This window comes from Stegodyphus dumicola, chromosome 9 (assembly GCF_044657685.1).
Source record: "Stegodyphus dumicola isolate Sdum_Otavi_A_Nest chromosome 9, ASM4465768v1".
Taxonomy (NCBI): Eukaryota; Metazoa; Arthropoda; class Arachnida; order Araneae; family Eresidae; genus Stegodyphus; species Stegodyphus dumicola.
Window position 1 is genome coordinate 21,923,800 of NC_140776.1, and position 17,155 is coordinate 21,940,954.

The 17,155-nt window shown below is 34.2% G+C and overlaps 1 protein-coding gene across 3 annotated transcripts in view; it reads left to right on the plus strand.

The window, feature by feature from the left end:
* Positions 1-17,155, plus strand: part of LOC118181251 (cell adhesion molecule Dscam1-like) — a 1,046,077-nt gene that overhangs the window by 871,373 nt on the left and 157,549 nt on the right. For all 3 annotated transcript variants that reach the window (XM_085823270.1, XM_085823269.1, XM_085823271.1), the window contains 2 exons: positions 809-982; positions 10,519-10,666. In XM_085823270.1, coding sequence (XP_085679396.1) covers positions 809-982; positions 10,519-10,666 — 322 coding nt within the window. The remainder of the gene's footprint in view (positions 1-808; positions 983-10,518; positions 10,667-17,155) is intronic.

Consider the following 17,155-nt stretch of genomic DNA (forward strand, 5'->3'; position numbering starts at 1 on the left):
GAAATAAATAGTGAATATTTTGAGCTTACTCCTGTTTCTGAACTTTTCGTCAATTAAATACAGTTTCGCAAACGAAAAAAACCTTCCTTCAAATACCTAATTCTCATTATGCTACATTCTCAGAGTTAATTAGGCAATATTTCATACGTTTACATTTAGTGGCTATAATTTAGCTGCAAGAAGCGTTATATCCAGTAAAAAAAGATACGTCTTCAATAACCTTTAAAATTGTGAAGATTTTAAATACTTTGAAGTACGCTAATTACTGCTTATAATATTTAAATACTACCTAAATAATTAAATATAATGAATTTTATTTTCATAATACCTCTGATGAATCTTAGGGAAACCAATTGTCTTGCTTTCATGGTTGAAATTGTAATTAAAATTCTCTAAATACGCACGGAATAAAATTACTTTCGTGTATAATCATTTATCTTGTAGCGTTCTGAAGACCGTTTACGCATATAATTTGCAAAATTCCAGGACGGCACGCCAGCTTCGACGAATCATCAACGAGCAGTGAAACGTATTTTACCTATAACTGTAACAAAAGGACTCCGGAAAAGGTCTTTTCCTTTTGAAGTATTACAAACCTCACAGCTCTCCATCATTTATGCCGTTGCATGATTTGCTTTGCATAAAGATAGTGAAAAAGATAATTTTTAATGTTTCCACCGCGCGTGACTAGGCATAATGTGTTTAGAAGGATATAGCGCAATGATTGTTCATTAGTAATGCATTATTTTCCGTGCAGTTAAAAACAAATTACCTCAGATTACGTTGATTTTTGTATTCTTTCTTTTAGAAGCTGGGCCAAGGGACTATAAGACAATTATCAGTAATTCTCATATTCACGCCTTGGAAAATGGATCATTAATGATACGAGAAGCCGAACAAAATGATGCTGGATATTATCTGTGTCAAGCGACAAATGGTATAGGTTCCGGTTTGAGCAAAGTCGTAGAACTTACAGTCCACGGTAAGTGATATATTACAAATTTTGTTCCATTTCCAGTTCCTTTAGTTGCAGTTAATTGTTATTTTCAATCAGGCAAATGAATTAGAAATACTTAATTTGGCAAGGACTTGTCATTCGACTTAGTTTATACAACTAAATATTTTAGCACTTTCAAAAGAAATTCATTTTTATATAAAAGTTGGTGAAATATGTGATTCAAAAGAAAACTATTTGTTCAGATTTATTATAACTTTCACAGATACATATAACATGGACCAAAAGTAATTAATCTGGGACCAAAGTCATTAATCTAATTAAAAGTAAACCATCGTAAATGTCTGTATCATACGATAATGATAAATGGTTGTATCATAATGTATATATTGTATCATAATGTATTATGATACATCGTAAATTATTGTATCATAATAATTGCATCAAAAGTATCATAAATGATTGAATAATAGAGGATAACAAAATATAAGATTCTGAGTAGCAAAATGAAGTTATTGTTTGAGATCCATTAATACAGAATATAATGGTCTTTGCTGCAAACGCACGCTTGACAGCTTCGATTTATATCAAAAACGACGTCAACGGCGCCCTTGTGCGGTCATATTCTTAACTTGCAAAGATTTCGGGAAGTGCCATTGATAAAAATAAAACTCATTCCAAGTATGTCTTATATTCAAATTTTAAAGATTTTGTAGAGACTATAATTAAGGTTATAAGTACGAACAAAGATAAAATTGCTATATTTGCTAATTCAGAAGTCAAACAACAAAAATCAGCGTTAATTCACAAAATTTTCACAGTTAATTCACAAAATTTTCACAGGACTAGTTTCGATGGTTTTACCGAACCATCATCTTCAGCTGCAAAACCGCAAATGAACAAGATAGGAAATAATGTTTAGATAAGATAAGAAAGCCTGGACAAGAATAAACAAGTGGCGCCATCTGTTGGCGAAACCAGAACTAAAACATAATTTCTCTAAAAGCCGAAGGCAAATTTGGATTGGAATTAGGATCGTTAACTAGAACAGAAAGATTTTTATGAATGTGAAATGCCTCCAGAAAATCCAGTTCTCCAATGGAAGATGTTTTTTGAATAATTTTGGCAGCAGAAAAATTGAAAGTGTGATTTTCGGACCAACAATGTTGAGCAACAGAAGACTTCTGTCTTTCCTTTTTTCTAACATATGCCTCATGTTCCTTGACGCGAAATTTTAAGGCTCTCTTAGTTTGGCCAATGTAAATTAAACCGCACTGGCAAGGAATCCTATAAATACCCCAGGAATTCATATCCGGAATGGGGTCCTTGAGTATAGAAGTTGGAATTTTATTGATGGGAGAGTAAACAACCCGAAAGTTAAATTTCTGCAAAATATGTGCAACTTTATAGCTAATTGATGGAAAGAAGGGAATGACAACAGAATTTTTATAATCTCCTAAAATAAGAGTGTGGCTTTTAGTGTGTTGAGATGAGAATTTTTTAACTGCTTGATTAATAATGTTGGGTGAAAAGGCCCTGTCAATAGCTATTGCTTTTAAATAATTTAGTTCTTCATCAAGGGCTAGTTTGGAGGAGCAAACTTGAAGAGCACGGAAAACATAGGAATAAAATGAAGCTAACTTTTGTTTAGTCGGATGACATGATTTAAAGTGTGGTGGAAGGCAAACCGATGAAGGTTTACGGTAAACTGTAGTACTGAAGTTGGATGTGTTACGTGTGACCAGAATGTCGAGAAACGGAAGAGAATTGCAAGTCTCAAGTTCAAAAGTGAACTGAATAGCAGGATCAATAGAATTCATTGTTGAAAGAACTCTATTTAAATCATCTTTATTACCTTCAAACAGGGTAAAAGTTTCGTCTACGTAGCGGAACCATGCCGGGAAGTTTAAAGTTTCAAACAATTTTGATTCATAATAATGCATGTAGATATCAGCCAGGATGGGACTGAGGGGGCTTCCCATGGCTAATCCCTCAGTTTGCTTGTAATATTTATTTTGGAAAACAAAATGTGTTTGTTTCAAACAGAGTTGAGTGAGAGAAATTAGCTCATCAATTTCGATGCAAGAGAAATGAAATTCGCGAAGTCTGGTTTCTAGACATCTTAATGCACCCTCCACTGGGACATTGGTGAATAATGATTTTACATCAAAAGAAACCATGAGTGAATTACGAGGAGAAATGTTTTTAACCTTTTTTACAAACTCTATTGAATTTTTTATGGTGTAAATGTTATTGTCTAATAGAGTGGAAAATCTAGAAACTAAATATTTAGCTAATGGATACGAGGCAGTACCTAAATTTGATACAATAGTCCGGAAAGGAATACCACTTTTATGAATTTTGGGAAGAGCATATAATCTGGCACAATTCGCAACAGATGGGATAAGCGAATGTTTTAAGTTGCTTGAAATGATTTGCGAAGATTTGATCGCAGTTTTTATTTTGGATAAGTCCGAAGGTGAAGGATCTTTAGGGATCGGATTATATGGTCCTTCGTTTAAGAGTTTAGTGACACCATCGATGTAAGCGTTCTTATCCATGACGACTATCTGGCCACCTTTGTCGGCCTTTGAAATGACAATATCCGGGTTAGAATGAATCTCGCGCATTGTAGTTCTTTCTCTCGCAGTTAGATTTGGTTTCAAAGGTTTATTATTGAATTTCACATTATGAGCGATAAGATGCCTAATCATTTCTTTCTGTGAATCTGAAACTTTACTGAACTTGAAAGCTTTTTCGATAGGAGCCAAAATCTTTGGAATCGAGGGTTTACAGGTTTGTGAGAAGTTAAAATTATATTTTAGAATTCTCTCTTGTTCTTCTGAAAGACTAACATTAGAAATATTAACTATTGGCTTGATGTTTACAATGGGAAGATTTTTTGAACTACTTGAACTGGAAGACTGTAAAAGAAGTTTTTCGAATTTAACTGCAAGGGTGTTTTTATGACGGTTAACTGCATTCTCCGTTCTAGACCAAGACTTTTGTTCAAGGGCAGTGAATTTTGGATATGTTTTAGCGAGTTCCAGATGAAGCTTATAGAGTTCATATTCAATTTTGGACAATTGTTGACGTGTATCCCTTATCACGAACCGAAGTAAGGCAAGTTTGCAATTTAACAGAATTCTTGCAACGCGACTCGAAGGTTTTTGATTAGATTTGATTTGAATAAAATTGGGGATCAATTTTTTACATTTACATTTAAGTAAAAAGTCAAGATGATTCAGGAATTTTTGCCGTTTCAGGCGTAATTTAGTGAAACGATTAACGGATGAAGGCGTGATAAACAATGCAGAAAATCAAACTAAATTAACTGAGCAATAATAAAGTACACACAAAATAGCAGAAAAATCCCTCACTGAAATGAATAGAAAACAAAATGTTTGTAAGCAAAATGCATGAAATCAGACAAGCAAAGCACAATATCCAAATGTACAAAACACAAAAATAACTTGAAAATTGCAAAAATGTACTCACCGAAACTCCTACAATCACAAAATGGCGGCCACACCACGTGCAAAAAAGAAAGCAAAATGTAAGCCTGTTTGGGGCTTCTATAATTAAGACACAATAACACGCCGAATAAATACTAATTCAGAAGTCAAACAACAAAAATCAGCGTTAATTCACAAAATTTTCACAGGACTAGTTTCGATGGTTTTACCGAACCATCATCTTCAGCTGCAAAACCGCAAATGAACAAGGTAGGAAATAATGTTTAGATAAGAAAGCCTGGACAAGAATAAGCAAGTGGCGCCATCTGTTGGCGAAACCAGAACTAAAACATAATTTCTCTAAAAGCCGAAGGCAAATTTGGATTGGAATTAGGATCGTTAACTAGAACAGAAAGATTTTTATGAATGTGAAATGCCTCCAGAAAATCCAGTTCTCCAATGGAAGATGTTTTTTGAATAATTTTGGCAGCAGAAAAATTGAAAGTGTGATTTTCGGACCAACAATGTTGAGCAACAGAAGACTTCTGTGTTTCTTTTTTTCTAACATTTTTTCTAACATCTAAAATTCCAACTTCTATACTCAAGGACCCCATTCCGGATATGAATTCCTGGGGTATTTATAGGATTCCTTGCCAGTGCGGTTTAATTTACATTGGCCAAACTAAGAGAGCCTTAAAATTTCGCGTCAAGGAACATGAGGCATATGTTAGAAAAAAGGAAACACAGAAGTCTTCTGTTGCTCAACATTGTTGGTCCGAAAATCACACTTTCAATTTTTCTGCTGCCAAAATTATTCAAAAAACATCTTCCATTGGAGAACTGGATTTTCTAGAGGCATTTCACATTCATAAAAATCTTTCTGTTCTAGTTAACGATCCTAATTCCAATCCAAATTTGCCTTCGGCTTTTAGAGAAATTATGTTTTAGTTCTGGTTTCGCCAACAGATGGCGCCACTTGCTTATTCTTGTCCAGGCTTTCTTATCTTATCTAATCATTATTTCCTATCTTGTTCATTTGCGGTTTTGCAGCTGAAGATGATGGTTCGGTAAAACAATCGAAACTAGTCCTGTGAAAATTTTGTGAATTAACGCTGATTTTTGTTGTTTGACTTCTGAATTAGTATTTATTCGGCGTGTTATTGTGTCTTTGCTATATTTGCTTGCTTGTTATATTTTCTTGCTATTGATATATATTCTTGCTTGCTATATTTCTTGCTTGATAGTTTCTTGCTTGCTATAGTTTCTTGCTTAATATTGCCATATTTTCTTGCTATTAGAGCCTACTGATATTATACTTTGCTGTTGCTGTTAGAAACGTTATGTGTAAATAAAATTAAGTGTATATTCAATATTTGCTCTCCAGTATTGCTGAATTATATAAGTTCCTTAAAGTTTAGTTTGCAGGCAAATTGTTAAAACAAGGCAAAAGTATTAGAGGGGATGTCAAGGCATTTGCTTTAACTTGTATTCCTGACAGCAATTAATTATTTTTTGCCTCCAAAGAAGAAAAAGTAATTGTTAATTATTCTCATGGAAGTCCTTTTCTTTCCCTTATTTTAAATCAAAAGCAAAAATTATGCATGTCTTAAAATCCAAGAAATTTCTTAATTAGAATAGCTTTTATTTTAGCATAAAATATTTCCCCTTTGATCTTCCTGCCCACGAAATGGCAAATATTTTACAGAGGTCATAAAGGAATTTGGTACAACAAAAATAAATCTAAACTCCGCAAGATTTCCTCACATCCTGGGTTATGGTCAGTATTCTGAGAGTTAATTACATGCAAGAGTAATTAAAACATCCATTCTACATTAATTTTTTGTTTTCGAAAAGGAAGTTAAAAGAGCTTAGAAGGAAAACAAAAGTCTTGATAAAAGCTGAAGTCCTAGAAAATCTTTTTGAGAAAAAACTACTTTGAAATGCCGAAAAAAATAGAAAGCGTATGACTTTAAATAACCCATACGGTAGAAGATGTAGTAAAAGAAGATGTAGAAGATGCAGGGTAAATTCCGTCTGGATAAAAGATTTTAAAAATATTTCATAAACACACATTTCCACTATTCCTTATTACACTTCTTTGCATTCATTTGTTTCCTAAGTATATTTTTTGCTGACAGAGTTTTCTTTTAATTTTCCTGTCATATCAGTCACCATTTCCTGTCTTATGTGCTTTTAATTTTCTTGTCATATCAGTACCTCGCCGCTTTAGTTTTGAATATGGAATATCATACTTCTGTTAAAGATTTCCAGCAAAATATGTTGCTTTACTTGACCATTCTGATAAGAGTGAGATAAAATTTTGCATCGTAAACCAGAATATAAATCAGGCGGTTGGTTGGCTTTGATTTTAAAGTTCTTATAGAGAATTAATCTTAAAAAATCTAATTGCATCTGTTCTTTAACCCTTTGCAGCACAGTGTGTCCGGTCTGAACACACCTAAAATTTCCTTCTGTACGCACAGAAAAATTGAATGAAAAAGGATTAATATGTTACTCCGAACCTTCTTTATTTATAATACTGCATTCTTTGGTTTTCCGCATCTCATCGGTCAGTTCATTGATAACAATGCTCGTTTCAGCACTCTTTTCGAACCTCTATTCAATCAGTGTCCCCAATTTGGGCACACCCACAGAATTAAACGATAAGTTCTATCTTCACAATATTTTACTTGTTCTTACTTATTCTTACTAGGCCTAATTAAACCTCTAGGCGTTTTTTTTTTTTATCAAAACTCCAACTTTCAAAGGTAGCTTGCCGGATAGGGTTTATGTTATATGAACAGTTTTAGTATACTATACTATTTTAGAGAGTGAATAATCAGATCCGAACTGGCAAAACAATTTTGAACTCTTGAACTAGCAACTATGGTAGACAGATAAATAAGAAAGGTCGAATAACTTTACTAATATCTAGTTTTAATAGTTCCTCAAAATTATTTATTATGTTTACAAATGTTGTAGATCAAACCTCATTCTGATAGCCTAAAATTGATAAAATTTGAGAAACTTAATAAAATAGGAACATGGAAACATGACCTTAGGAAACTCTTAAGTAGCAAATCACATTACACACAATAAGGAGTCGTTTTCAAACATTTCAGATTAAAAGTATACGTGAACTTGCCCTAAACTTTCATGTCTTTATTATATTCTATGAGACACAAAAAATCACAAAGTAAATAACCCTGCTTTTCTCGTCAAATATCATCAGACCTATAAAAGAGGATCCTAGAGATGTATGAAATAGTAAAATCCAGAGGCTTACCAAAATTTATGAGGATGATAGAAGTACAGAAGGCCAAGGAGAAGAGAATCTCAGACCAGTTTTTCACTTAAGATTGCATAATTTATAATGCTCGAACCCCTGGTTACAGCCTAAAACATCGCAGAGAAAACAACGCAAGGCGAAAACGTCGTGCTACAAATCATCGTGGGAGAAAACATCGCAAAGAGGAAACATCGCAGTTCTAAAACATCGTGGTACAAAACATCGTCGTCGGAAATAAAGCGGTTCAAAAACTTCGCAGTTTAAAAACATCGTCGTCGAAAATATAGTGGTAAAAAAATAAAATATCTACAAATCATCGCATGACGATAACATCGCAAACATGCTTCCTTCAGGCTTTAATAACTATAAATGGATATCCCCGTAATGATTTGTGAGCGCAAGATGGAAAGAAGGATAATTTTTACTTTCATATTTTTTATTAATCAATAATATTTTGCTGAGAAAATAAAAAGGAAACTTAAGCATAGAAAATTAATCCACCTTGTAGCACTTAATAGAATTTTAAACCGACATAGTTAACTAACAAAGGCCATTAATAAATCATTTTTTATAAAGTTTTTACTGGTAATTTTTCAGGAAAAGTATAATCTATAAGTTGCTTTTAATTTTCTATGCTTAAGTTTCCTTCTTACTTTTTCAGCAAAAATTTATTAGTTAATAAAAAATGTGAAAATAAAAATTATCGTTCTTTACATCTTGCGCTCATAAATCATTATGGGAATATCCATTTACAATTATTAAAACCTGAAAAAAGCATGTCTGCGATGTTATCATCATGCGATGATTTGTAGATACTTTACTTTTTACCACGATATTTTCGACGGCGATGTTTTTAAACTGCGAAGTTTTTGAACCGCTTTATTTTCGACGACGATATTTTGTACCGCGATGTTTTAGAACTGCGATGTTTTTTCTTTGCGATGTTTTCTCCCACGATGTTTTGTAGCACGACGTTTTCGCCTTGCGTTGTTTTCTCCGCGATGTTATAGGCGGACACCCGAACCCCTAGAGGCGATTCATGGGGGCATAACCAAATTTAGTCTTTTTCTAGTATAAAAAGCAAATTTCCTCTTAATTCTGTTTAGAATTCTTTTCCTGTTTGATTTAATTTCATTTTGTTTAATGAGTTTGTTTTGTCTATTTTTAGGTTTTTGTACTATTTTTAAGCATTTGTGTTTAGTTTTTGGATGTTAATTTTTGTTTTGTTTTGTTTTGTTATTTTTGTTTAGATTACGAATGCAGGTAGGGGAAAGATCTGAGCATTTGAAAATTAGAAATTCCTTTTAAAATTATGGTTTAATAATGAAAAGCGGTTTTAAATCTCAAATGGCTCAGAGGAAAGAAACATGTAATCGGAACTCATTAGCTATGGTTTAAGGTTTCAAACACTTTGACAAGTTGTGTTTGAAGCGTTAAACAGAGGAGATTAATGAAAAAAATTTCGGGCATAATTATTTTTCGGTGTGTTTTGTTGTGTCTCATGTTCTGTAATTTTTAAATTTTTTGAAATTTTCTAATTTTCTTTTAACGATTCCGTTTTTGAACGTTTCCTTCATTAGCGGTTATTCAATTCGGTTAACATTTTCCCAGAGAGGGAAATAGTTAGATCGTAATGTTTTTGGAACAGAATTTTTATTTAACTTTCGTTCCAACTTTTACCTTTTAATTTACTGTCATTAAATATATATGTGTGTGTGTATGTGTATCAAAAACAAAAAAATATTGGATTCGTAAGATTACAGAGAAAATCGCAAACTGATTTTGGCGTGCAGATCTCATTTTAAGTCCTGAAACATTTTTAGCCTGAATAGTTACCACATGCCTATAGTTTAAGATTATTATCCCAGAAGTAACTATTAAATATAGAAAAACTGAATGGCAAAATTTCTAGAATATTTTTTCATCGTAAATTAATGCTACATGTAGATCTTACATTTGTTTAATAAAGAAAATACTTAATTACTTAAACCATAGCTGTCCACTTATTTCGCTGTATTGTTCGCGTATGAGGGCTTCAACAAAAATTCTCTCAAAATTCAGTATTTTCTATCTTGCAAGAACAATAAACGTGCCAACTGGAAAGAACAACTTAAAATGCTTTCCACAAAGGTGGTTAATAATACTGAAGTAGAGTATTAAGTATCTAATGCATGATTATAATTCGAAATTACCGAAAAAGAAGCTCATATAAAAAGAAAAGCGAAGGACGTTTAACCGTCCAAATGAAAGTTCTCGTCTTATAGTGAGTAAGGATCGTCAACAGGTATAGTGGTAAGCGTCGCTGAATCGTCTGAAGCGTCGCTGAATCGTCTCTCCGCCCAACAGGTACAGTAATAAGCGTTGCTGAATATCGTACCGAAGGGGACAAGTTCTAGTCCCGGAGAAAAAATGGATGTTTGTAAATGTATAGTGTCCGTGTATGGGAGCACTCTAAACATGCGGCGAACCGAAAGTCCTCTGGAGTGGTTGGTGGTAGGGGAAGAAAGGTGGGAGATCCTCGGACCCGTACCCCAGGGGTGCTCTCCATCTGGAGGCGGAAATGAGATAGTGGCACTGTCACCTGTAAGGTGCTCAAGGTTGTTGCCAACGACAGGCATAATCTTGCACTCCTTGCCACGAGGAATTTCGTGGGCTTGATCTGACTATGGGTCAGACAAGTTAGCATTAGTAACAACAACATTAACGCGAAAGTTATCTTTCGGCTTTAGAAAAATATGAGAATTAAACAAATCTACTATTTTACTTTTAGAAATTTTCAATTAATCATTTATCCTACTAATGAAACTTATTTTTTTTAGTGGCTGCCTATTTCAAAGGAAAGTTTGTGGCCCAGACTCTGAAAAAGGGAGAAAGTGCAGTCTTACACTGTGAAGCATTTGGCGAACTTCCTATAACCATTTTGTGGAGTAAGGATCGTCAACCTTTTGATCCTGCAACTGATCCACGGTAAAAATATGAGTTCTTTTTCCTATCGAAAATGCAATGGAATAATCCATGACAAAGCCAATATTTTCTTTCTTTGAATTTGAAGGAGCTTGTCGGCTCAAAAGCTAGGAAACGTATTATTTGTGAGGAAAATAAAATAAAAATATCCCATTTCTTTGTGCTCAAAAAAGCTTTAGGGAATAAAATCGAAGACTGTGCTTCCTACATTCTTCTAAATTTAGAACTCAAACAATTTCTTGTAGACTCTTCATAAAAGAATACAGATATTTTATATTCGAGAAGTCTTTTCTAAAATAAATGCATTAAAACAAAATTTTTTATGAGAAATAATATTATTACTGTTGTAGTATTTAATGGATTGTAAATATTATACTAGTTTATTGTTTTAATAAGGGAAATAATATTACCTTAATGCACGTCGTTAAAAAATGGAGAGTATTTTAATGGAAATTGTTATTAATATATTGCTGTATTGTATATGTAATACTGTATCGTATACGCAGTGTGATTCCAAAGTCAAAGAAAATTTTGTGTTTCCTGAGATTTTTTATGCTCTATCAATTTACAAATCTAAAATAGCATATTTTAAAATATTTTACTATAATAGACAATGTCTTATTTGCAACTAAATTAAAAAAGAACCAGTTAAGCCAGAACATGATGAATCCTATAGAAGTATTTATGAACAGTTATTTTAATGCTCTCTAGAAAATACCCCATAGTTATTACTTGCACGTTCTCTTGTACTGTTGATATAAATAAGATTCCTTGAAAATGTAAATAAGACATTATCCTTTAGTTTTGAGGAAAAACTTTTCTAAAAACCACTTGTCTATATTATTGTTTTCTTCAGTCTCTAAAAAAGCATTTTCCATAACCCTTGTAGAGTTATTAACTTACTTTAAAGTGATTACTTACAAGACGTGGGAATTAGGAGACCCAATCGCCGAATCTTTGTGGGGAGGAAATCATTTGCCACCTTTTAGTTTGGGCGCTAGTGCAGAGTCATAAAGTTACATTGAAGCAAGAGACGTGAAAAATGTGCATTGTCCTCGCCAGGACTCAAATCCTGGACCTCTACGCGCCAGTTATGCTTCCCATTACACCACGAAGGCATACGGAAAGGTAGGACGAAATGCCTTATAGAGTCATTAGGTTATTTTAAAGCAGTAGTGATGATAAATGAGCAACGCCCTCGCCGGGACTCGAACCACGGACCTCTGGAATACCGGCCCAGCGTGCAGACCACTATACTACAAAGACGTGCTAAAAAGGAAGAAATATTTTACATACTCCCCCTTTTAAAGAGCAACTGGAGTTTCAAGGGACCCAATCGCCAAATTCTGGGTGTGGAAAATCATCATCCACCACCCTTTTAGTTCGGGCGCCATTGTAGAGTCATTAGGTTATTTTTAAAACAATATTGAAAAATGAACAACGTGCTCGCCAGGAATCGAACCACGGACCTCTGGATACGCGCCCAGCGTGCTGACCACTACACTACGAAGGCGTGCTAAGAAGGCGGGAGAAATACCTTATAGCCTTATACCCTTATCTTTGAGCTAATGAATAAAATATACGTGTCTGAGCATGTATGCAATGTTAATGGAATGCATTGAAATCATTGAGTTTGTTAATAAAATTTTTTTTAGTTTTGCAAAATATGAAATGGGTAATAAAACAAACTCCAAATTCCGGCTTCCAGACGGCCAAATTTGAGTGAAGGATACGTTATTCAAAGTTTGATGTCCCTAGGTACCGTTGTTTTATCACAATGCGAGAAACATACACACTAATGCAGATTCTTCATTATATAATTTCTTTAAATATAATGCAAGGCCGTAATATTTGGTAGCAACAGTTTGAAAAGTGATTCAGACTCTTATAGTGAGCCAACGCAAAATGTTAAAATGAAATCAATAGCCCTTCTGGGCTAACGCCCTTTGGGCTAAAAAAATCTGAAAGGTCTCATTTTATATTACACGCAAAGGGAAGTATTTTCGCAAACAAACGCAAGTATTTTCATTTACATAAACCTTTCGAGATCCATTTTCGAGAGCATTTTATCTAACGCCCTTTGGGCTAAAAATATTTCGGAACAGCATACCTTAACATAACTGTTGGTTGATTGTATTATGAAAGAGAAATACTTGAATTTCCAATTTATGTCATTAAGAATTTAATATTTTCTTTTCTTTCTTGCATTCTGTACACCTTGCACAAAAAAAGGGAGCACAGTTTTATATCTCTCGTTGTACTGGGCCGATTGTCGAAATTTAACTTGCGTTTGCCACGTCTCGAAAGCGCGACTTAGGATACGTATTAGATTTATATATAGCACTGTTCTAACATAGGTATTTTGACACGAAATCGGACTTTTTGTGAAATAACATACCAACTTTTTTCCCACATTTTGATTCTGCGATACAAATTATGACTAGACTTATACGACACTTATACGAACATCTTAATTTATGGCAACATTTCTCAATTTCCCTCTTGGCATTGTGCACGACGGAAGAAAAGTGCATTCTTTCAAATAATTTTAGCAAAGTGCGTAAGCCACATTTGGCGTTATTATCCCTTAATCAAATATGCCACACTTCAAAATGTAAATTCACGTATATCTTAGGAAATTTTGAATAAAAGTGCTGTAATTTTTTGCAGTTATGCTTGGGAATGCATCTTCTTTAAAATCATGGTAAAAATGTTTAAGTAATAATTCAAAATGTTTTTCGAAACATATATAAAAATTATTTAAAAATACAAATTTAAAAAAATGGGCGAATTTTATTTGGAATGAACATAAATTTCGAAATGGAAAAGGAAGATATATAAGATTCTATATTAATATAAAAGAGATAATAACAAATACATACCAAATTCATGTAACCATGAAGGAGCTAAAATTTTAAGAGCTAATTGTTTAAAAACTACTCGTGCGATTTTTACAAAAATTCGCGCTTTGGCATAATTTGAGTCGTAGAATCTAAATATGGAAAAGCATTGGTATATTATTTCAGAAAAGTTCGATTTTGTGTCAAAATACCTAATTTAGAACAATGCTATATATAAATCTAATATATATCCTAAGTTGCGCTTTCGAGACATAGAAAATGCAAGTTAAATTTCGACAATCGGTCCAATAGAACTGAAGCTGCAGATCTTTCTCAGTTTTTTCGTGCAAGCTTTATATCCTAAGATAAATGAAACGGCATTTAGTTATTTACTTCATGGATATTAAAAGGCATACGATTATTTACTACATCCTGTCAAAAATTCTGTTAAAGTGCTTGGTGGCTGTAGGAAAATCATAATTTATACCTACTGACGTAGAGAAATACGTGACATATAATGTGTTAGTTTAGTTAGGTTTTCCTGTCATATGATATTAATGTCGCTGCAGTTTATAGCGTCATACATCAAAAGTTAATCTACGTTAAACGTACCAGCCTTAGAAAAGGTGTGACAGTTAAATTAGTGAATGTTACTTCAATGGATTAACGTTATAGTCATCGTTTAATTTTACACATAACGAAAGGCAACAAATGTAATGCCAAAAGGTTATATGAAACTATAAATCGCTTGATTCATTTTTGGTTCCTCGGTTTTCTGAAGATTGATTTATTATTAATTATTTGGCTTTAAATTATATTTCCTTTTAAAATTTGTAATGTGATGCAAATATTTTGCATGTCGTGACAGAACTTTCGTTTTTATTAGAATTTTTTCCCTTCAAACAGTGCCGTAAGTTACTATTTATTTAGTTTAATTAACAACAGAAATTGTTAGAAATGCTAATGAAGTAGCATATTTCAAAATGCGAAAATAATTTTGTATTTGCTATTAAAATAACATTTCTCTGCGTAATTCTGGTCAAATCTTAAAACTGCAAAATTTTGAGAAAAATAAAAGTAATTATTTTATAAATGCACATCCAACCGTATTCCATTTGAAAAACGTTTCATTGTGTTGATTGTTTCTGTTCTGGATATTTTGCACACACATTCTTTTAAGTTTCACCTGAAAAGCAAGGCGTACGAATCATTTTTTTAAAAACTTTATAACATCTTGTGTGTTTGGCTATCATAAAATGTATTCGACCTTGAAGGTTATTTGGTCGTGGACTATCCTCAAGTCCTTAAGGTACAACAAAGTCAGAAGAAGGTTGTAAAGAATCCTTTATTTACTCAGATAAAGATCACAGATGGCAACAACTTGTGCTTACAGAAAGCAAACACTTTTGTCTCACACAAAGGTTAATTAATAACTTAAAATTAAATGAAATTAAGGTAGCTTAACGACTTCATAAGTTAACTATAGTCGTAGATTAACTATCTTCATATGTTAACCATTTTTATAGGTTAACTGTCTTCATAGTCGGCGTAAACAAGCCTAATGGGAAGAATAGCTCGACGCCTCACAAAACTAATGCTTAGAAAATGAAAGATAGCAGCGTGGTTTTCAGGCAGGCAGAGCACGCTCTGATTTCCCAATTCCAAAACCTTCCCTTAAATACTAATTTCTTACTACCTCGTTTAAATATACGCAAGCTAGTCCATGTGCCTTCTGACAAGAAAGTGTCAGCTGAAAGCAAGTGTGATAAGAATGGCTGCTTAAACATAAAATAAGTGTTAAGTAAATTTAAATCTCCACAACGTGTTTTAACATCTGAAGTGAAATCTTAAAAAAAAAATTATTTTGGAAATTTGATACATAATTCAAGAGGTTACCTTTCTTTATGAAGATAATTTTAAGCTTTCTTCTCGCTTGAAGTTAATTTGCAGGTTCTACCTCTGGAATAGTGTACCTTGGGATCTAACCGTTGTCTAAATGTGCAAAATACAGAAGAACAGAAATCGACCCTTAAAATGAGTAATTCTTAGACATACCAAATTGAAGTAGAAAACGACACTCTGCAAGGAATGTATTCATTAATACTTCTAATCAAGGTTCTGCAACTTCAGACTTTCTAACTTCCAGAGGGGGAAAAAAAGTTTATTCAGTTAATTTAAAATTTTATTCAACTAAAAAAATGTTTGAATTAAAACTTTGTTAGTGTGTATTTGGGTTGACGATCTGGTCCGATATTATGCCTTCATAGAAGTTTATCTGAGTAGCTATTTCGTTAGAATGATGATTTATTCTTGTGTTTATTACTTTGTATCATCTTTGTTCCACTCTTACTCGCTTAACTGGTATTTTAAAAAGCCGTATCTAAGAAATAAATAAGACTATTTGCTGCAAAACTGAAACACTCGGCAGGAGAATAAAGAGATTCTGATTGTGTCCTAGAGACCGATACACTAATAAATGGCGGTCGATTCGTAACATGCGGGATCTTAGGCGTCCCACCTATATAAAGTGTTTGAGGTCGTTCAAAAGGTCAACTCAGTGCACATATCGTAAGAAGCTCACAAGCGGCCGAACGGTAAAATCGATGAACACTGGTAGTTCGGTCAGTGATTCGAATCCAATCCATTCCCTGGAGTGTTCGAATGAAATGGCGAACATGAGTCGGCGAATGGATTGGTTGAATGGGTGTTTCAGTGGTTTTCCCCATGTGTAACTTGTATACGAGCCAGTTTCCCTTAAAACGTCCTTCACGAAGGTATCCCTATTCTTAGGCAAATAGCCCTTGAGTATGCCATAAACCAAACAAACCATTTTTTATTACAAAGAATCCAGACAGAGAAACGAAACTACAAATTCTTAAACATGCACATATATTTTAAAAGCACTTCGAAGGCAACACTTTTAAAATGTTTTTCGCTTCCATTTCGCGTCTGTTTTGTGTCCGGAAAATATACCTCTTCGAAGAAGTACGTACCGAAAACGAATGTGCTGGTGATGTCGCACCACAGAATCATTTTAGTTTCGTGTAAGAAGAAGAAGAAGATTAGGGCATTCCCCGTATCGAGAACTCAATCTCATTCCGGGTCCACTCCCCCATTGGGCACATCGTGGTGGTTCAACCTCCACTATTACCCTCCAGGAGAGCAGCGCACCACCTGGGGAAGGACCCCAGGCAGCACCGGTCGTCTAATGCTCCTACCAGGCGAGCCCGTCGCAGCGGGACATTACCCAGCGACCCCGGGGGGAAACCCCGGCATTCATTCGGCATGCATTCGTTACTAGAACCACGCCGCGCTACGACGTGCCAGACTCCGGGACCGGCCAATAAGTGACCTTTCCCAGAGCCTTCAGAACCACCAAGTTCATAAATTTTATACCCCCGTGGCCGAGACTGCCTAGGTACAGATCCTAGCCAGTAGCTTCGCAGAATTCTCTACGTCGACCCCCGGGGGGGTTAGTTTCGTGTAAAAGCGCTGATGCCACATCGCGAGGATTTTCGTCAGTCCAGTGAACTCGTTCCTAGAGTTTACGTTCCCAATGAAGGAATCCGCGGCGGCTACTTATCTGATGAGGCATGATGATGACCTCCTTTTCGCAAATATTTTCCGCTGGCAATTTTCGTTATATTTGTAT